This window comes from Stenella coeruleoalba (genome assembly GCF_951394435.1).
Source record: "Stenella coeruleoalba genome assembly, chromosome: 6".
Lineage (NCBI taxonomy): Eukaryota > Metazoa > Chordata > Mammalia > Artiodactyla > Delphinidae > Stenella > Stenella coeruleoalba.
Window position 1 is genome coordinate 116,565,834 of NC_137151.1, and position 21,059 is coordinate 116,586,892.

At 40.7% G+C, this 21,059-nt stretch overlaps 1 protein-coding gene across 7 annotated transcripts in view; it reads right to left on the reverse strand.

Moving 5' to 3' along the window:
• The window catches only part of COL4A4 (collagen type IV alpha 4 chain), a 138,670-nt gene that overhangs the window by 73,897 nt on the left and 43,714 nt on the right, over positions 1 to 21,059 (reverse strand). For all 7 annotated transcript variants that reach the window (XM_079925439.1, XM_079925434.1, XM_079925437.1 and 4 more), the window contains 15 exons: positions 16,696 to 16,830; positions 15,872 to 15,916; positions 15,049 to 15,165; positions 14,214 to 14,282; positions 11,314 to 11,349; positions 9,918 to 9,980; positions 9,521 to 9,556; positions 9,266 to 9,307; positions 6,011 to 6,091; positions 5,133 to 5,186; positions 4,812 to 4,871; positions 3,875 to 3,919; positions 3,346 to 3,399; positions 2,513 to 2,582; positions 1,870 to 1,974 (listed from right to left, as the gene is read on the reverse strand). In XM_079925439.1, the coding sequence (XP_079781565.1) occupies positions 1,870 to 1,974; positions 2,513 to 2,582; positions 3,346 to 3,399; positions 3,875 to 3,919; positions 4,812 to 4,871; positions 5,133 to 5,186; positions 6,011 to 6,091; positions 9,266 to 9,307; positions 9,521 to 9,556; positions 9,918 to 9,980; positions 11,314 to 11,349; positions 14,214 to 14,282; positions 15,049 to 15,165; positions 15,872 to 15,916; positions 16,696 to 16,830 (1,012 nt within the window). The remainder of the gene's footprint in view (positions 1 to 1,869; positions 1,975 to 2,512; positions 2,583 to 3,345; positions 3,400 to 3,874; positions 3,920 to 4,811; positions 4,872 to 5,132; positions 5,187 to 6,010; positions 6,092 to 9,265; positions 9,308 to 9,520; positions 9,557 to 9,917; positions 9,981 to 11,313; positions 11,350 to 14,213; positions 14,283 to 15,048; positions 15,166 to 15,871; positions 15,917 to 16,695; positions 16,831 to 21,059) is intronic.

A 21,059-nucleotide genomic window follows, 5' to 3' on the forward strand; every position in this document is an offset into this window, starting at 1 on the left:
ATCTCATGGTAAATACTATAGATGACTATAAAATAAAATATGTATAATAAAGGCTACATACAATGGTATGTTTAAAACAAAATGAACATGTACTCCTGTGGACTTGGCTACCATCTTGTCTTCATAACAGTCCTAAGACCTGACTCGGAATCTCCACAATCAGTCACTGGATGGTCCCAGATGCTGCCTGCTATCTCGTCCCAGTACCAGGGAGAATGCTCAACCAGCTTCCAAAAGGCAGAATGGGTTACAGTGTGTGGCATATCGCAGCCTCGCCCACCAACTGACAGGACATGAAATCAATTCAGTTGTGGCCAACATTAAAAACTTTTTTTTTTCAAAAGAAAAGAATGGAATAGAAAATAGAGTGCATCAGATACCCCAGAGATATTATTTTGTGAAATCTGTGTTTCAACCATATGTATGTATGTATGCATATATGTGTGTAATGTAATGTAAATGCTATACAATATAAAATTATTTCTTACTATAGGTTGGAGTCAAAATATGGATTCTTTTAAAAAAGATATTTGGAATTAAGAAGCTTCCTGTTATACTTGGTTTGGAATCTGCTAGAGACAGGTGTTACTTACTCCCACTGGGTTTTGATTTCAATCTGCTGGAGGTGGTATTTTATTATAAACAGGCCCGAAAGGAGAAATGTAAGAGCGGAGTCTAGTGCCTCCCGACCAACAGAGTATTCTGTATGATTTATATAGTTCTGGGTCAATTAAGCCATGGCTGCGATATCGAAAGAGTAAATGAACTAAACAAAGCTTTATTTACTGCCTTTGTGGTCATCAGATCCTACAAAGTGAAAGCTAGCTTTGTGAAACATTAAACAAGAACTTCGTGGTTCACAGTTGAATATCTCAGGAAACTTCTAACTCCTCAGGAACTATAACATGAAACAGACCGGATAAAATTACATTTATACCAGACTTTTCTCCCCACACGTTTAATCAGTCTTCCTGGGTTCACAGAATACAAATATTCCCTACACTTCCATTCTTAATCTCACTGGGAATATTAGCTAAGACAGCACTTGAAGGAGTTCAAAGTCCGTGTGTCAACAGGATTATTTCTCAGGCCTTTCATCAAATACTACCATGAGCCATAGGGGTTTTTTTGTGGGCGAGAGGGCTGTTGTTTTTTGTTTATTTTTTAACTAAGTCCGAATCAAAATTTTATTTTTTTATTTGCAATTTTGTATTTCCACATTTCATGCAGAAGATTTAAGTTGGGGCCTAGGTGAATGAACTAAATTTTAACAAGTAGATGTCCATAGAGAGAGCCTTCCAAGAAAGTGGGAAAGACCTAAAGACACACTCTAACCCTAGCAGCAGTTTCCACATCTTAACTGCATCTGGTAGTCTTGTGGGAAGCTTGTTGTACATACATATTTCTTATCACACCCCTGAGATAGTGATTGAATAATTCTGAGGTGCAGTCCAGGAGCCTGGATTTCTTCCAATTAAATGATTAATTGGTTTGAGCTCTGTGCTTCTTAATCCTGGCTGTGCATTAGAATTAAGCAGGGGTTGGGGGCGGGTGGTGGGTACTTCCCTGGCGGTCCAGTGGTTAGGACTCCGTGCTTCCAATGCAGGGGGCATGGGTTCGATCCCTGGTCAGGGAAATAAGATCCCACATGCTGCGCAGTGCGGCCAAAAATAAAAAAGTATGGGGACCCTTTTATAATAGTAGATGCCTTGGTCCCTCCATCCCTCAGAGAGTCCAACATTCCTGATCTGGGGTACGCACAGCCATCAGTATTTTTGAAACAATGCTAAGGTGATTTTAATATCAGCTAGAGTGGAGAGGCCCTGGTGTGGAAGAGGATGCAGCAAACCTGGCATGTAAAAGCCATACCTGCACAGACTTCCCCTGGTCTACCAGGGGGACCAGGGGGACCAGGTGGTCCAACAGCCCCCGTTTCTCCATAGCGGCCAGGGTGCCCTGGATCCCCTGGAGGCCCTGCCAAAGATAATGGCATAATGTATATAGTAAACATATATATACACTTAATGGCTCACGCGCAATCACTTTTCGTGAGCCTTGTTAAAGTACACCAGGAGATTGTTTTGCAGTTTCTCATCACGTTTAAAGTGCAATATCTTAGACCCTCCGCTGCAGACACATGCAGACACATAGTGCGGAATTTGTCATCGATCTAGGCTGCTTTCTTCCTGGAGGCAGCATCTTGGCAGGTCTTAGTCAAATGGCTTCACACATTTCTAGCGATTAAAAAACCTACTTTCTGAAAGGTAACATAATAAAAATCCCAGCATGAAGTTCACCCACTAAAATAAAATTTGGTGTCTTATGGCTGATAGAGACAGACCAAGATGCACATCTCTACTTGCACTAATATAATTATACATTCATAGCAGAAGTTCGTATACGTAGCCTGCTGAGTGTGTAAACTACAGAAGGACCAGGCCAAACCCTTCTTTTGGGACCATGCAAATCCCATTTCAGCATAATCCATAGAGAAAAAAAATGGAACACAAACCTTTGAGTGGAAGAGCTGGAGTTGCCAAAACCCCTGGTGGTCCTGGGTGCCCGCGGTCTCCAGGATCTCCCTGAAATCATTCATTCATTCACTTTTCTTAGAAATATTAATCTTTTTCTCATGTTTCCTGGCACTAAGTAAATATTAGCATCACCAAGTGGGCATTCATATAGGAAACAAAGCCTGTAGGCTGACTAGAGAAATAAATAGCTCATGGTGGTCTAAGAGGAACAAAAGTATGAGATCTCCCACCTACAAGCAGAAGTTAACAGCCAACTGGGAAAGTTCTCCCCCCCCAAAAACAATTCAAACTCCAAAAATGCTTCCATGTGCATCAACTAGATACCTCTGAAGCCATGAAGTTTCTCGGATCTATTATGAGCATTAATGTCTAACTTGCACTCCAGAACAAATAGTTTATTTGCCTATAGGACCTGAACCTACATTTTATTTTAGTAGCAGATATTGTCCCCCTTAATTGTGTCACCTTAATGCCACCATGGCTTGTCCTGCACAAGTGCTGAAGGTGAGGTCACATAAAAAGGAAAGAAAAAATGCAGTGGTGTTCAAAGCAAAGGACTCTCCACGGTTCCCTGTTTTTAATCATGATACTGTATAATCCCTAGGGAATTTCTGAATCTCTCATTATTATTCACCTTCAAAAGGATCATTGCTCAAATGTAAAAGGTAATCATTACCACATGCATTAAAATAATATAAGCAAAATGAACTCAGTTTTGAATGATTCTTTGAAATATTTAAAAAAATAAATCAGATAACGTAAGGGATATAGGATGTTATCAGACTGTACTCAAATAGGCTCACTTTTTTACCTTTGGACCAAGAAATCCAAACGGCCCAGGATCTCCAAACACTCCTGGTTCCCCCTACAAATAACCAAAAACATGTCTTTTTTTATTTTTATTTTTTTAAGCATATATATTTATTTTTATGCACATATTTACCTACAAAAGTTACAGGAAATAAAACAATGCATAATATATACAGTGCTGTTTTCATGAGGATCAAACAATGAAGGTAATTGCAGAACATCAGGGATGAAACACGCCTTTTTTAAAAAAAAATGTGATTGGGTAACAAATTATCTCATTCTCATTTAATCTGAATGACCCATGCTCACCGAGATTCTGTACAGAATCTTAACACTGCTCTGGGGTTGCATCCGACAGTTTTGCTTTAGTTTTTGTACCCACAGTGAAATCATGTAACTTATAAAATAAATGTGTTCCCTTTCTCATTACTGTGTGTGAGTCTACAGGCCCCGGTACAACTTTTGAATGACACTGAATTGCATTTACTAATGAATATGTATTTATCCTCTCTATAATCGTGTTCATTTACCTTTAATCCTGGAAAACCTGGAGAGCCATAGAAGCCAGGGTCCCCCTAATAAATTCACAAGAATCAACACAAACAGAATTAAAACAAAATACATAAACCAGTTCAGTGAATCATTTTTCACCTTAGGAGATTGCTTCGTTGGTATTTAATCTTGTCTGCAAAGGTAGCTGGATAAAGGAAATAAATATAAAAGAGATTCCATTTCTTTATAACATTTGTTATTTTAATTGATCTTTAATCTTATTCAAAAAAATAAATGTCCTTGACAGTGCTTTAAATTAAGAACACGGTTGTGTTGTTTTTGCTGTTCTTCCATTTCAATTTATTTAATTTAATGCTTGCACTGGGCTAAATATCTTTGAATCATTGCAATATAATTTGTCTAGAGATTAATAGTTGCTCTATGCATTAGGAGCAATGAAAATTACTATGGAAGTCAATATTGTCTCGTTAAGTACTGAATCTGAGTGAGATAAACTCAATGCCCATGCTCGCCAAGGTCTGGTCTTCATAGTGACTCTATGAATGGGGATCCCATTAGTGACATGTGTGGAGATGTTTGAGGCCTGATGCTATATAGTTGTTTTCTAGTTACTGCTCCTAGATCAGTACCTTCTTTTATCAAATAGGCTTAAATGAACAACTCCAAGCTACTATCACGCTGACACTGAGCCAGTAAGAAAATGCCACGATCCCATTACTTCCTGCCAAATCTCCCATCTTCTGCTTGTCTGTTTTATCCAAATGATGTCCATGAAAGGGATGCTCTGGGGCACTTAGCTATTGCACAATTCTTGCTGACCAAAATATAGCATTCCTCTTAGAGATAATCTCCACTTTTGAACTCTCAGAAATATTGATCTAGTCTTATAAAAATGTGAGAGAGAAATGCCTCCAAACTCACTGAAGTTAAGGATGCCAAAAAAATGATCCTTACCCGAGGTCCTGGAAACCCAGGAATACCTTTCTCTCCTTTTGTCCCAATACCGGGCTCCCCCTTAAAGAGACGACACTTTTAGAGGAGTTCAAGCAACAGTATTTCAGCAATACGAATGCAAAAACAAAACGAGAAATAAAAATTGTTGCCAGCAGCTTAAAGAAAACAGCTACTTTGGAAATAGTCTTCCTACAGAATTATGATGAAATATTGAAAAGTTCTAGTAACATATCAGCATTTAAAGCAGTGATAGTAACCATGTAAACATTTTAAATTAAGATAGCACATCATACAATTTTTTAAGTTCTTTAAATAAATTACCTTGGGTCCTGGTGGTCCGGGAGGTCCAATGATTCCAGGCGTTCCTTTAATACCCTAAAAATCACAATGAATATAATCTGGCTTACCGGCTCTATTCAACATACTGAGTTCCATCTCTTTAAGAAATTACCTCTTTTAGCCATTCTCCTAATTTTTTAATGAGGGATTACTCGTCAACTGTCGGTAATTAGCAACTAAGATCCAAGCGCACCTTTGAACCTGACACTCTTCAGGAGGCCAGTTCTGTTTAAAAGGTGTAGCATTGGGCCGCGTGGGACAGCAGAGCGGTGGGGGGAGCCACCATGGACCCAGGGCAGCAGATGCAAGCTGGGAATGCAGCCACTGAGAGGAGAGGCTCCTTTTGAGCAAGGTAGTGAAACTGAATCCAGTAACTGAAAACTGATGGGAGAATGTGCACATGGCATCAGTAACATCAGTGCTGGAGGGTGACAGAGGAATTAATATTTGCCAAGAGTCTATTACATGCTCGGTTTTATGACTCTGTCACCTTTCAATTACCAAAGCATCAGATCCATATGTAATATCTAAAGGACAGCTGGATTTCCAGTGGTATTTTCAGCGACCATATCAAAGACATGAATGGGGGACTATATCCTGGAGGACATGTCACAGTTTAGCAGCCCAAGCTAGGTCTGCCACTCAACAGCCGGGTAAACTTGAGAACCCTGGTAACCTTTCCAAGTCTCACTTTTTCAACTCTTTATAATGAAACTAATAATAGTGCCAACCTGTAAAGGTTACCCTGGGATCAAGGCAGCGTTGCATGTAGGTGCTCAGCTCTTCGCTGGCACGGGAACATGTTCAGAAAACGTTGGCTATGACTACTTTACCAAGGTCATATATGGATTGAGAATTACCTTTGCTCCTTTATAGAGACCAGAATCAGGTGGCTGCACCAGAAGGGTGGGTCCTGGAGAACCCTGCTGGCCAACCTCACCCTTTAAAAAAAAATCAAGATAATAAGAATTTCATATTAACTTTAGTTTGAAATAAAAATGGAAACGAAGAAGACTTTCACCCACATATTGTGGTATAATGCCTACAAGCCTGTATGTCATGGATTTAAAATAAAAATCATGGCAAATACATAATGTAATTTTAAATGTTTATTGTTTTTCATAAATAATACATACTGTTAAAAATGAATTTAAAAAATAAAAGTAATCCATAATCCTACCATCCAGAGGTAATCTCTATTAAAACTTTGGTGCAGTTCTTTGTGGTGTGTGTGTGCTTGTATGTATGTGTGGGTCTATAACTGTGTATACACACATGTATACATATGTCTACATATACACATGTGCATGATATGCATGTGTGCATACATGTGTATGGGACTAAATGGTGTGCTAAACATAATTTGAAACTCTAATAGAAGACTCTTATTCAAAAAGACACATACACCCTAATGTTCATTGCAGCACTATTTACAATAGCCAGGTCACAGAAGCAACCTAAAGGCCCATCAGCAGATGAATGGATAAAGAAGATGTGGTACATATACACAATGGAATATTACTCAGCCATAAAAAAGGAATTATATTGGGTTATTTGTAGAGACGTGGATGGACCTAGAGACTGTCATACAGAGTGAAGTAAGTCAGAAAGAGAAAAACAAATACCATACGTTAACGTATATATGTGGAATCTAGAAAAATGGTACAGATGAACCTGTTTGCAAGGCAGAAATAGAGACACAGATGTGGAGAACAAATGTATGGACACCAAGGGGGGAAAAGGCGGGTGGGATGAATTGGGAGTTTGGAATTGACATATATAAACTAATACGTATAAAATAGATAACTAATGAGAACCTGCTACATAGCACGGGGAATTCTACTCAATGCTCTGCAGTGACCTAAATGGGAAGGAAATCCAAAAATGAGGTAATATATGTATACCTATAGCTGATTCACTTTGCTGTACAGCAGAAACTAACACAACATTGTAAAGCAACTATACCCCAATAAAAAATATATATATTATAAGTAATACTATATAATAATAAACATAATTTAAATGTAGAATATAGTTTACATTGTATTAAAATTTAAAATCATTTAATATATTTTACAACACTATTTTTTGCACATTTTCCTATCACATCGGGTGGGCCAAAAGGTTCGTTCGGTTTTTTCCATAAGATGGCTCTAGTAGCACTTAGTTGTCTTTAACTTCATTTGACACAATTTTGTTAGACCGTATGTGACAGGTGTCACGTCAGCGTGCATTTAAAAAAAGACATCAAAATTGGTGAATTTTTGTGTAGCCATTTTAATATTGGAGATGGAAGAAAAAAAGCAACATTTTCGGCATATTATGCTTTAAAAGGTAAAAACGCAACTGAAACACACAAAAAGATTCGTGCAGTATATGGAGAAGGTGCTGTGACTGATCGAACATGTCAAAAGTGGTTTGCAAAGTTTCGTGCTGGAGATTTCTCACTGGATGATGCTCCATGGTCAGGTAGAGCAACTGAGGTTGAGACGGTCAAATTGAAACAATAATTGAGAACAATCAACATTATACCATGCAGGAGATGGCCGACATACTCAAAATATCCACATCAAGCATGGAAAATCATTTGCACCAGCCTTGGTTATGTGAATCGCGTTGATGTTTGGGTTCCACGTAAGCGAAGAAAACCTTCTTGACCATATTTCCACATGCTATTCTCTACTGAAACGTAATGAAATAGTTCTGTTTTTAAAACAAATTGTGACGGGCAATGAAAAGTGGATACTGTACAACAATGTGGAATGGAAGAGCTCGTGGGGCAAGCGAAATGAACCACCACCAACCACACCAAAGGATGGTCTTCATCCAAAGAAGGTGATGTTGTGTATATGGTGGGATTGGGAGGGAGTCCGCTATTATGAGCTCCTTCCGGAAAACCAAACGGTTAATTCCAACAAGTACTGCTCCCAATTAGACCAACTGAAAGTGGCACTTGACAAAAAGCGTCCAGAATTAGTCAACAGAAAACGCATAATCTTCCATCAGGATAATGCAAGACCGCGTGTTTCTTTGATGACCAGGCAAAAACTGTTACAGCTTGGCTGGGAAGTTCTGATTCACCCATCGTATTCACCAGGCATTGCACCTTTGGATTTCCATTTATTTCAGTCTTTACAAAATTCTCTTACTGGAAAAAATTTCAATTCCCTGGAAGAATGTAAAAGGCACCTGGAACAGTTCTTTGCTCAAAAAGATAAAATGTTTTGAGAAGATGGAATGATTAAGTTGCCTGAAAAATGGCAGAAGGTAGTGGTACAAAAGGGTGAATACGTTGTTCAATAAAGTTCTTGGTGAAAATGAAAAATGTGTCTTTTATTTTCACTTAAAACTGAAGGCACTTTTTGGCCAACCCAATAAGTACTAGAACCTGGAATTTCCCCACATCATGACGTCTTCCAGTATATTTTTGGCAAGTGTGTTAAATGGCTGTACCATAAATTTCCCAACCACACTGGAACTCCATGAGAGCGGAGATCAGGTCTGTCTCGCCAAATCCCCACACCAAGCACCAATACTAGCCTGGCACAGGGTAGATGCTCAATATCTATTTACCCACAGTTGTTGAAAGAGCCCCTCACCGACTCTTAAGCATTCAGATTGTTTCCAGATGAGCTTCCACCTTAAGGCACTTTTCTAAAGTTTATCCTTACCTAGTTTTGTGTTTCAGCAGAAAGGACTATGGGTGTGAGGGGTGGACGGTGTGTTGCTCAATGCTTTGGGTCACAGTTATTCATATTTTTATTTATGTGTGAAGTTTAGGACTCTGATGAAATTTGGCAAGTTAAGCTAAACAAATCCATAATTAAACAAATTGTTACCCCGGATATATTATCAGAAATATTCCATGTCTTTGGGCTAGGGGGAAGTGTGTTATATAAATTAAATTGAATTTACTGTTAGGTTTTGTCAGAACTGTCATTTTATAGTCAAGGGTAATGGTGTCATAATAATTCAGCAAAGACAAATTCTCAGCCATAAAGCTGGACAGTGACGAGAGAACGAACCCAAGTTAAGTGGTAATCAGAACCGTCTCCTCGACCCGGGTAGCCCATACATTTTAACATGTGCTCCTCCACGCAAAAGGGAGTTCTTACCGGGTCTCCCATTTGCCCCTTTACTCCCACGCCAGGATTACCCTGGAAAAGAAAAGAAAAAGGAAACTAATTGCTTTGGAATATTAAAAAGTAATTACAAGTAATAAGACTTCTGGTTAAGCAATTTGTTGAAGTGTATTTATTAAATAGTTCGGGAATTCTAAAAAGAGGGAAGACATGATTCTGACAAATATTAGTGTCACTTATCTCATTGTACATGGACTTCATTTGTGTATCTTACTCATGGCCGCATACCTTCAAACCTGGACTCCCAGGAGGGCCTGGAGGTCCCTAAATCAACAGCAAAAACACACAAATCAGTTATCAGTGATGGAGATCAGACTGTGCCCTTATTGGTTGTCCCAAGCTCCTCTTTAGGAAACGCTTAATTTTGAAACACACATGATGGACTTCCTACCATGGCTGGGCTGCTTGCCCCCCACCCCCCTCCTGCCCCCCACCTCCAGGGACCCGTGCTTCAGGAGGGACTCACGCCCCTAATGGTGGGTGTTGGCTGATTCATCAGGTGATAATCTCGAAAAGAACCCATCTCTGCCTGAATTGCCCAAGACTGCAATTCTGCTTTCTTTTGCTTGATTTAAATATCAAGTCAGGGCTTTTGGAGAGACAGAATCAGCAGTGCTGTACTTACTGCCAACCCCGGCTCTCCTGGATATCCCCCTGGGCCTGCTGGTCCTCTCACTCCCCTTGAGCCCTAAACATGAGAAAAATCAGTAAATTCTTTACCAGAAACCATAATCATCGTTCACGGGAGAGCTGCATGTAATCCCAGTTGGATAAAGACCTCCGGAGAAATCACAGTCCCGGCCACACCTGCCCTGCTGCGTCATCTTGAACAGTAGCTCTGATAGAGCTGGGAAAAGGGCACAGAGCTGGCAGGCAGTAGCACTTGGTGAGTGTGACTAACTCCTACGTTTGGGATTAAGACCCAGAGATCAATCTACTTATTCACAAATAAATCTTGTAGTAGCAAAAGTAGAGAACAAAGAAACCTTGTTACTCCTAAATTCCATATATGTTATAAATTTAATATACATCAAAATGCTTTTACAATATTAATATTACTTAGCATTAAATAAATTATTAATGTAGTTATACTCTAATATATCCTTTCAACGTGCCCTGTAAGATCAGTGTGAATAGAAATGTTCCCAATTCAAGATCAAGGTAATTAAGCCATAAACAATTTCCTGCAACATGTTAAGTTACAGCAGAATAACACACAAATTCACAAGGAAAGGTTATAGTTGGGCAGTTCTAGAAGTATGGAGAAAGGGGCTCTGTTCTCCCACTCACCCTGCCCATGTCAAATGATTTGAGAGTGTGCAATGGCATTACTCTCTCCTAGAGAATGAACTGGTATTTATTTTAACAGTGACACCAAGGTATCTCACTGATAACGTAGAACTGAGCTGCCGGAGTAGTAAGGAAAAAACAACCTGAGAAAGTAATCCTGTCAACAGCCAGAAGTTACCAAACACAATTATAGGTGAACCCTTAGGAGGCCAAATTGCTTTCAGTTTTAATCTTGCGAATATTGATGAATTGCAAAGACAAATATAATCATTGAATCACAAATTCCAGGAACGTGAAGATAGGGCAAAATACTAAACATAATACACAATTACTGATTCAGCAAGCAAAATCATTTTCACTGGACATATATTATTTAGGTAGTTTCTAAGCGGAATTATCTTCCTAAATATTAAGCGACTATAGCTACCCAAGCAATACCAAATGATCATTGCAAGATAGAAGTGAAAGGTAAGCCGGAGCTTACTGAGATTCAAGGGCGGCTCTGTGGGTCCGGGACCTGTGCAGTCACACAGGGCCTCATGCTTGATTTAATGCTCTGCTGTCACCATCTTAAAATTTGTAATAATTTTTGAACAAGAGACCTACATTTTCATCTTGCACCAGGTGGGCCCTGCAAATTAGGTAGCTGGTCCTGCTGAGATGCAAACTAGTGGAGACCATAGGCTATCTGAGGAGCAAACAGAAGCGCATGGCCTGCCCAGAAGACTTACTGGTAAGCCGGGAGGTCCTGGGTCCCCTCTGTCACCCTGCAATAGTATCAGGACATTGCATTAGAAGAGCAACACCATTTCCCTAAAACACACAACATAAAAGTAAACACACACACACAGGACTTATTTGGACTGTCTGTGCAGTTTGTTCAGTTTTTCAGTGTTGAAAAGACAGCTGTGGAAGGGCTCTATGGAGGTGCTTTCCTGTCTCCATTCTTAAGCCCTGAATTCTACCTCTACCCAGCTGAAACCAGGGAAAGACTGCTGGAGTCGTGAGGACATGGAATCAAGATGAGATTTCATCTTTCAGTTTAAAATGTTCTAAAGAAAAAAACAAAGCTCTAAATTCTCGATCCAGTGGTCCCATTTCATCAGTTTAACTGTCTGTCATCTGATTGGCAGACCTTTCCTCCCTTAATTAACACCTATTATCACCCAGGAGCAAATGTAAAGGGAATTCGTGTGGAAACCCTCTCTGCCGCTGTGCACATCTACCGCTTTGTGACTGGACTCTGCCCTGAGACTCTACTCACTTGAAAGGATCAAGGGGTGTATATTCTCTTGAATACAGACTCTTCCTTTTTTTTCCAAAATGTAAAATATACGTATGATAAAATTTAACATTTTAACCTTTTTTAAGGGTACGGTTCTGTGGCATTAAATACATTCACCATGTTGTGCAACCATGTTGTGCTTCCACTGTCCAAGCTTTTTCATTTCCTCATGGAAACCCTGTATCCATTAAATACTAGCCCTCCATCCCCCCTTTCCCAGCCCCTGGCAAGCACCATCTACTTTCTGTCTCTATGAATTTGACTACTCTAGGGACCTCATCTAAGTGGAATCACACATTTCCTGTCCTTTTGTGACCAGCTTATTACACTCAGCATAATGACCTCAGGGTTCAACCATGTTGTAGCATGCTTTAGAATTCCCTGACTTTTTAAGGCTGAGTAATATTGTGTTGTACGTGTGTACGTACTACCCTCTGTTCATCCATTCATCAGTAGGTAGACACTTGGGTTGCTTCCACCTTTTGGCTATTGTGAATAGGCTGCTATGAATATGGGTGTACACATATCTGTTTGAGTTCCTGCCTTCATTTTTGGGAGAACGTATCTAGAAGTAGAATAGCTGGGTCATAGGGTAATTCCACATTTAAGTTTTTGAGCAATCACCCTACCATTTTCCACAGCAGCTACACCATTTTACATTCCCACCAGCAATGCACAAGGGTCCCGACTCTTCCACATAATTACTAACACATTATGTTGTTTTTCTTTTTCTTTTTTTAATAATCATCCAAATGGGTAGGAAGTGGATATAGGCTCTTAATAAGACCATTGTTTCTCCAAGGTTATCGATCTGCATGCCACTTTCATTAGGGATCCTCTGTTTCTCTTTAAGATGAGGAAATCTCTATATTCATCTCCCTTTCTGTCTTGCTTGTTGTTTCTTGCACAATTACCAAAAACTACTCACCATAACTAATATTGTACTGTACATCATACTTTACAATACATGGCAGTATAAACTATTATAATAGATCATCAGCACTGAGAGGAAGGCAGGGTAGATATTAATTTCCTTTCACAACTAAGGAAAATGAGGGTCTTCCCTGGTGGTGCAGTGGTTGAGAGTCCGCCTGCCGATGCAGGGGACACGGGTTCGTGCCCCGGTCCGGGAAGATCCCACATGCCGCGGAGCGGCTGGACCTGTGAGCCATGGCTGCTGAGCCTACTGTCCGAAGTCTGTGCTCCGCAACGGGAGAGGCCCCAACAGTGAGAGGCCCGGGTACCGCAAAAAAATATAATAATAAGGAAAATGAGGCTCAGAGAGGTTGAGGGGGTTGCTTAAAGTCACAGTAGTAGGTAAGGGTCAGTTCACTCCTTCCAACACATCATACTGGTTCCTAGAATGACCCTGTTTTTGAAGCTAAGTTTATGAATGTATCATTTAAGCTATAAATAGAAGCACAGTGCTTGCTGTCTAACAAGTAAGAATAGGCACAGAGGCTATAAACACACATTGTAAGCTCACTTAAGGGATCACCACTCAGGTGTGGCCACTCCAGGTGGCACAGAACTTGGAATCTGATAGAGGCAATCTAGGACTACTTTTATCTAATTATTGTAGAATATCTTTCCTTAAGAGAAATGACCATGTCTTGAAAATGTACTGTATCTCTCCTCCTGAGTCTATCGTATCTAGTGATCTCCTTCTGCTCATCCACGGCTACTCAGATTAGAGAGAGGCGGTGGTCATTCAAGAGTTTATTTCTGAATATTTGTACATCATTCTCTGTGCAAAACACAAAAGCATTTCTTTTGCTAAGGACAGTGCTATCAGGTTTCTACAATTTTCAAGTTCAATAGTGGTGACTTCTATCAACATGAATGGTAAATATTAATATCACAATATTTTAACTACAAAGTAATTAATGATTCTCAGCTGGAAGTGATTTTTCCCCCAGGAGACATCTGGTAATGTCTGGAGATATTGTTTGGGTGTGTGGGGGGGGGTCAGGGAGGTGTTACTGGCATCTAATGGGTAGACGCCAGGGAAACTGTTCAACCTCCTACCATACACAGGTCAGCCTCCACGACAAATGATTCACCGGCCCAAAATGTCAACAGTGCCGAGGCTGAGAAACTCTGAAATAAATGTATTCATTGCAACTCTGCGAGAATCGTAGGGAGGGAGGGGAATTCTGCAGCCAGAGAAGCTAAAGCCAAGTGCCTTCACACAAGAAGTATGGGTCATCCCAGAGGGTCAGGGTAATGATCAAAACCAGTATCCTCAGAGCCATTTTAAAGGAAATCTCAGTCCATGTGTTTTCTGCATGGGTTTACTTATATAGAATAAAATTGTTTTAAACCCATCCTGATTGTAAAGCTTACCTGAATACCTTTAATGACACCTAAAATGAACACTGAATTTCCTTTTTCTCCTTTTTTCCCAAGAAGGCCCTGAAAATAAAATATTCACTTTAAGAGAGGAAAAGAGCATATTACTATTTCTGTATTTTCTTTTGCAAATGAAATATTACTCACCAATAAAATTACCATTATAATTATATTTCACTAGTGGAGATTTCTTTATTCTCATTTTTATTATCATCCTAAGGTTGTCATATTATATTTGGTTAAGATCTACTGAGGAATCTCCTAAGACAGAATATCTACTAATATATTATATTATATTACGTGGCCGTGAGCCACGGCCACTGAGCCTGCGCGTCCGGAGCCTGTCTCCGCAACGGGAGAGGCCACAATAGTGAGAGGCCCGCGTACCGCAAAAAAAAAAAAAAAAAAAAAAAAAATTCCTCTCGTCTGGAAATACCTAGAGGGGTTTATATATCTGCAGTGAACCCTGAATGATAAACAACCTAAGCTTTGCTAAGTGGCCTCCCTTCCCCTATCATCCATTCTCTGTATGGCAGCCAGGAGCATCATGATAGAACATCAGTCGGATCATATTTCTTCCTTCCTTAAAACCATCCAGTGCATTCCCATGGCATGGAAAAGAAAACCCAGCTTCCTTCCATAGTCTACAAGGCCCCGTGTCTTCTAAGTCCTGCCCAACTCTCTGTCCTCATCCTCCAGTCACCCGCATTTGTTCACCAGGCTCCCAGTACACTTGCAATAACTCTGTTTCTCGAACACATCCAGCCTGCTCCCACTGGAGGGCCTTTTCACTTAAGATGCCCACTAGGCTGAACTGTGGCTGTCTTACTGGGGAGCCTTGTGGGCCAGGAGCTCCTCTTTCTCCTGGAAAGCCTGGAGCACCTCTTGAGCCGTTGTAGCCATCTATGCCAGATTTGCCTCTGGATCCAGGAGGCCCTGGGTGCCCCTACAAGAAACAAAATGATAGGTGAAGCATTTTTGCAAGAATACCATAACAAAAAGGTTCTGTGATATGGGTCCCCAAATTATGGCAACTGTGACTCACACGTCGTTCAGTTTTGTGAAACTTCCTTCCTCACCCACAAGAACTACGTAGCATAGTAAAAATAAATAAATCTATTTTCATATACCCCAATTTAAATTAATTTAGTCTGGAGTATTTTCAGAGATCAGGGGGGAAATCTTCCTTGAAATCCTTAGAAAGACTCTAATGAATTATAAACCCTGCCAAATACCTTTTCCTTCTTTCCTCTGGTTTTCGTATAAGCAATGAGAGGTTTGAGCCCACTCCCACCATTAGGACTCACCAGCAAATATAAACTTTTGTAATGAGTATAAATTTATTTCCAGAACATTGTACTTGACCTGACAAGTATACGAGCTCATATCTTGGAATGCTTTTCTCCAATCTTTTTGAAAACCTTGTTCTTCAAGTAAAATGTTCTGGTCGCAGAGTTATTACACAAAATTGAAATGCAAGCACCCTTCCATTTACTAAAATAAGAAAATAAAGAAGAGTTTGCCATATATATTATATATAATATATATCATATAAATATATTTTATATATATACAAAACATGTGATTTTAAGGGCTTTGATGAGTGTCCCTCCCTTCTTTAAAATAAATGGAGAAAATTTAAGGATACTTACAGGTATCCCATCCAAACCTGGGAATCCAGGAACACCAGTTGGACCCTAAAATCCCAGAAAATAAAACGAAGATATAAAAGCTACTAAATTATTAGATTAACAGGTTAATTTACTTAAAAACATTAATAATTAATAACTTGTTTTAAAAACAAAACCTTATCAGTCATTGTCATCTATTTTTACATTAAGGAGCTCAAATGCCAACATTTGGAAATCAACCATTTGTGCTTTTCTTTTTGTACTTAGGAAGCCAACATGGCAATATGAGTTCAAAGAATACATTCAATACCCTATAACTGGAAACTCAACTTCTCAGACTCTATTTATCCTAGAGAAACAAACTCTTAAATGTAAACACAGGTAATTTACAGGACTGTTTTTGCACACTTGCACTACACGAAGTCGGACTAGGATCTCAAATTCTCATCAACAGGGAATAGACTATAGTTTTATCCATATTATGGCATATCATAGAGTAAAGGAGTAAATTCAATCTACATAAATTGATATGAAATGATCTCCAAGCCATATGGTTGAGTAAAAAAAAAGGCTCTGCATGATACATATAGTATCAGTTAGGTTGTTTTAAAAAGCCATAAAGAAAACCACTCCTTACTGGGTAAACTCATGTATTTAAGTGCCTAGAAAAGGTCCAGAAAGGCATGCTCCTCTGGAAAGGGGTTAGGAATGACTGAATATCGAAGAGGAGTTTAGACTTGATTTTTCTAAGGTTCCGGTAGGTACTACTCGTGATTATTAGAAAATCTGGCATAGCAATTCTGGTGAGGGTTTAATATGAATCTTTCACTTAAGAAGAGGCTTACCTTATCACCCTTGTCACCTGCTGCTCCAGGAAGGCCACTGTCACCTCTCATCCCTTTCTCTCCTGGAATTCCAATGGGTCCTGGTGGCCCCAGGGGTCCAATAGGACCCTGTGGCCCTGGTGGTCCTGGTTGACCCTAAGAAGCAAGATTAAAAAGGCAGGGGGATGGATGACTCTTAAGTAATATTTTCTAACAAAAAAATATGGTGACTTGGGTTTACAGAAGACTGGAAAATTAAAGATGGAGCAAACTCTAATAATAGAAGCACGAACGATCAATTAATTATAAAAAAAGAAAATGTTGCCTTTTTCAATCTGAATCAAAGCTGTACGATAAATTTGAATTACTGAATGTACACACACATCTATAAACTGATTATAGTTCTCTTACTATTTTCATTCTGTCATTGAAATTTATAAATCTTGAGCTGTTTAGTGCAGTAAGGAATTTTTAAAAATCAAGGTCTCATTAGCATTATGTAAGTGACACAAGGTAAGAGTGAGGAAAAAGTGCCAGATATTTTATTTACTTCAAATGGCTCATAATTTGTCTGCCCTTTTAGGGAGAAACATTTCTTTCTTAGCTGCTTTTAGCTAATTTCTTATCCATAATTTGGAATCAGGCTCTCCATGTCGCATGATTTTTACGCAATCCAACTTTCTTTCCATAAATGAAAACATCACCTTTTATTTTAGGCAAAGAAGTTTCAGGAACTCAGTTCTCCCCCTAAACCCACAGTGGGAACATCTCTGGGACAAAGATGAGGAACTCCTTGCTCCCTTTAAGCCTGTTCTCCGTTGCGTTTAGATGCACTGTTGCAGTGAATGAATGTTCAGTTACGACAGGGAGTCTCACAGCTCTTCCTAGGAGTAGGAAGGTTGGTGTGTCTCAGCATCAGTTTCTCTAACTTCCGGATGATCGTATCTAGCTGCCTCTTTGACATCTCCTTGAATACGATGGTACCCTCAGCTTAAAAAAATCCAAAACGCAACTTTTGATTTTACCCCCAAATTTGATTCTCCATCCACTGTCTCTATCTACCCAGAATCCAGCCCCAGAATCCTGGGATTCATCCTGGATATTCCTCTTTCTGCCACACCTACATTTAACCCATGATCGATTCCTAGCATTTCACTCCCGAAATGGGTCTGAAACTCACCCACCTCACTGTCTGCCTTGCTGTGACCCTGCAGGTCAGCATCAGTGAGACCGGTGTTCCAGGCTCCCAAATGGCTTTCCAGCTTCCTCTAACCCTCCTCCCTGCCTCTCTTCAAGTGACATTAAAACAGATATCAGAGGGACTTCCCTGGTGGTACAGTGGTTAAGAGTCTGCCTGCCAACGCAGGGGACACGGGTTCATGCCCCGGTCCGGGAAGATCCCACATGCCGCGGAGCAACTGGGCCCGTGAGCCACAACTACTGAGCCCGCATGCCTGGAGCTGTTGCTCTACAACAGGAGAGGCCACCGCAACGAGAAGCCCACGCACAGCAACGCAACTAGAGAAAGCCCGTGCACAGCAGCTAAGACCCAATGCAGCCATAAATAAATAAATTTATTAAAAAGACAAAGAAAACAGAAATCAGATCATGGCATGGCTCTGCTTTTTAAACTTCCATTGTCTTCCCACTCCATGTAGAATAAACCTCGTGCTCCTCCCTTCCAGACCTTACAGGGTGTGGCCCCAGATTCCCTTGCACCCCATGCTGTGCCCACCCCACACTCACTAAGTCCCAGCCACGCTGCTCTTTTCTGTCTTTGGGCCTCGGTGCGAGCATTCTCTCTAGATCTGCACATAACGGGGATCTCTCCTAAACTGCCACCAGTGAAGCAGGATCTCCAATTCATCCTCACCCCCATTAGTCTCCCTCAGGGTATCCTGTCCACTTCCTTCTTAGCATCTTAGCATTTCACATTTTTTGAATTATGTATTTGCCCATTAGTTTGTTGTCTGCTCTCCGACTAGACACTAGCACCATAAGGGCAGGGATATCTGCTCACCAGTTAAGTCTTCCATCTACCATCTACCGTGGCCTTTGGCTCAGGAATGAATGAATGAATGAGGGATAGACGTGGCAGTGACTATGCTCATAGGCTTAGTGGTCCAGCCTGACCACCCATCCGCTCCAGACACACTCTATACGAGGGCCCTGTATGATCAGGAAAGTGATTTTTGAATGCTGCAAAAAGTTATTCTATCAAATGTAATCTTTATGACATACAGATTGATTTTACACATTCAAACTTGTTTACTTTTTATGAAATAATCAACTCATGGGAACAATGAGGCTCTCCAAATGAATTTAAGAATCTAAAATCAGGGTTTCTAAGTGATACTTCTAGGCTCAGCATTCAATCTCTGTCTATCTAAAATCAGGGTTTCTAAATGATACTTCTAGCCTCAGCATTCAATCTCTGTCTATAATTTGATGTGCGCAGAAAGTATCTCAGATTCATATGTTTTTTTAAATAACTCGCTTTTGCATTCCTAAGATAATACTCTTAGATTAAATAAAGAGAAGCTTTATAGTGAGACGTTTATAACAAGGCTTTCGCCGATGCACGGTGATCTGGTCACATGACACCATGCCCTGTGGTGGCTAATGTGTCCAGCTGTGTTGTCTAACACATGTCAAAATCCATGCTTTATTTCACTACAGTTTGAAAACACTCTGTATTCATCTGAAGACAGGCTGTCACCTGCAAGTATTTTATGCTTTTTAAAATTTTTCCAAAGATTTAAGAAAAAATCATTTAATATCCCCTTTCCCGACCCAAACAACACGGATAACTGCATTCAGAGAGCAAGTAAGTCTTGATATGTGGAGAGAAAAGCTGAGTGGATTTCAAGAGATATCTGCTTAGAACTTTTAAACCTCTGGGCAATTTCAACCTTAGCGCTCAACTCTAACCGTGCACGGGACCCTGTATAAGAACGTAGGGCTATCCTTCGGGTGTATGGGGCCCAGGGAAAAATATGTTTTGGAGAGTCCCACCTACATAAAAATTTGAGTCACCTGAAATCAGTGTATCAGTGTCATTCTGGTGACCCAATCTCAGGGATTCCATGAACGAAGAACAAAATCCCACAAGCGGGCAAGGGAGGCTGTCCTATCAGGCGGCCACCCTCTGGATACCAGGGCCCGGCCATGGGGCCCCAGCCCAGCCCAAGAGCATGAACCCCAGGGCTCCTCATGCGGTCAACTCCCACTGGATAAAGGGTCAGAGAGCATCCTGTTGAAACTACTTTTAAGCCCAAGATGACGCCGCTGCTGCCTGGGTGACACTTCAGCAAACTTATGTAACTTCTGTGCCCCTGTAAACGCTCCTCATAAACAGAAATGGAATGCATCCAGGCAGCTAATGGCCAGACGCCAAGCCAACTTCGGGCTCTACGCGTGCTTCCTTGTTCCTTATTCATTTCTATTTTTCTCTTCCTTGTTCCTTATTCTTTATCCTATAAAGGCTTCTTGATTTCTCCCCATTTTGCAGGTCTCCGGATCCTCGGGAACGGAGGCTGCCCACTTCATGAGGTGTTAAATAAAATTTGTTTGTACCACCTAAACTGTCTTGAGTTTTAACAACCTTAAAGGGAAGAAACAGATGCTGGGACCCATCGGTCCTGGTCCCCAGTGAGGCCCTGCCTGAGGCGGGGCCTGGGGTCAGGAGCCCTGCTTGTCCTGGTCTAAGGACAATAATGCAAGAATATTCCCCACGTCATCTTTGGTAATATCAAGAAAAACTGGAAATCCCATAAAAATCCCAAATGAAACTGATTGAATGAATTATGGTATCTTCATACAATGAAATACCGCACAGGCTGTCTTAGTCTGGGTGCCCCAGAAGCAAATTAGGACACAGCATCAATGCAAACGGTTTAATTGAGAATAAAGGAGACATGGTGAGAAGGAGACGGGGTGAAGGAGCAGGGATGTGACACAGAGAAGGAAAGGCAGCCCCTAAGGCTGTGCTATCAAGCCAGTTACCACCGTGGGTTACTGGAGCTTAACCCAGAGCGGAAACTCTGGGTGTCAAGGTAGAATACACACCTCAGAGTTACCCGGCCCGGGGTAAGGGAGTTAGGGTGTTTACCTCACTGGTGGAGGGCCACTGATGGTGGGTGGGAAGTGTCTGCTCCTGGGGCTTTGAGAAAGCCCACAGACAAAGAGATGAAGAGACTGGCAGCTGGAGACCCCCCCTTAACTCCCCCCCAAAACAGGAGCACTGAAGTAATAGGCCTCAGGGAAATGCACAGGGCCCAGACACTGAAGGATGAAGTAGGTCTCTCTGGATGGATATAGAACAGCCTTGTGATACCCATGAAGAAGAAACAGAGTGACTGAGCTCCAGGCTCTGCAGTCAGCGC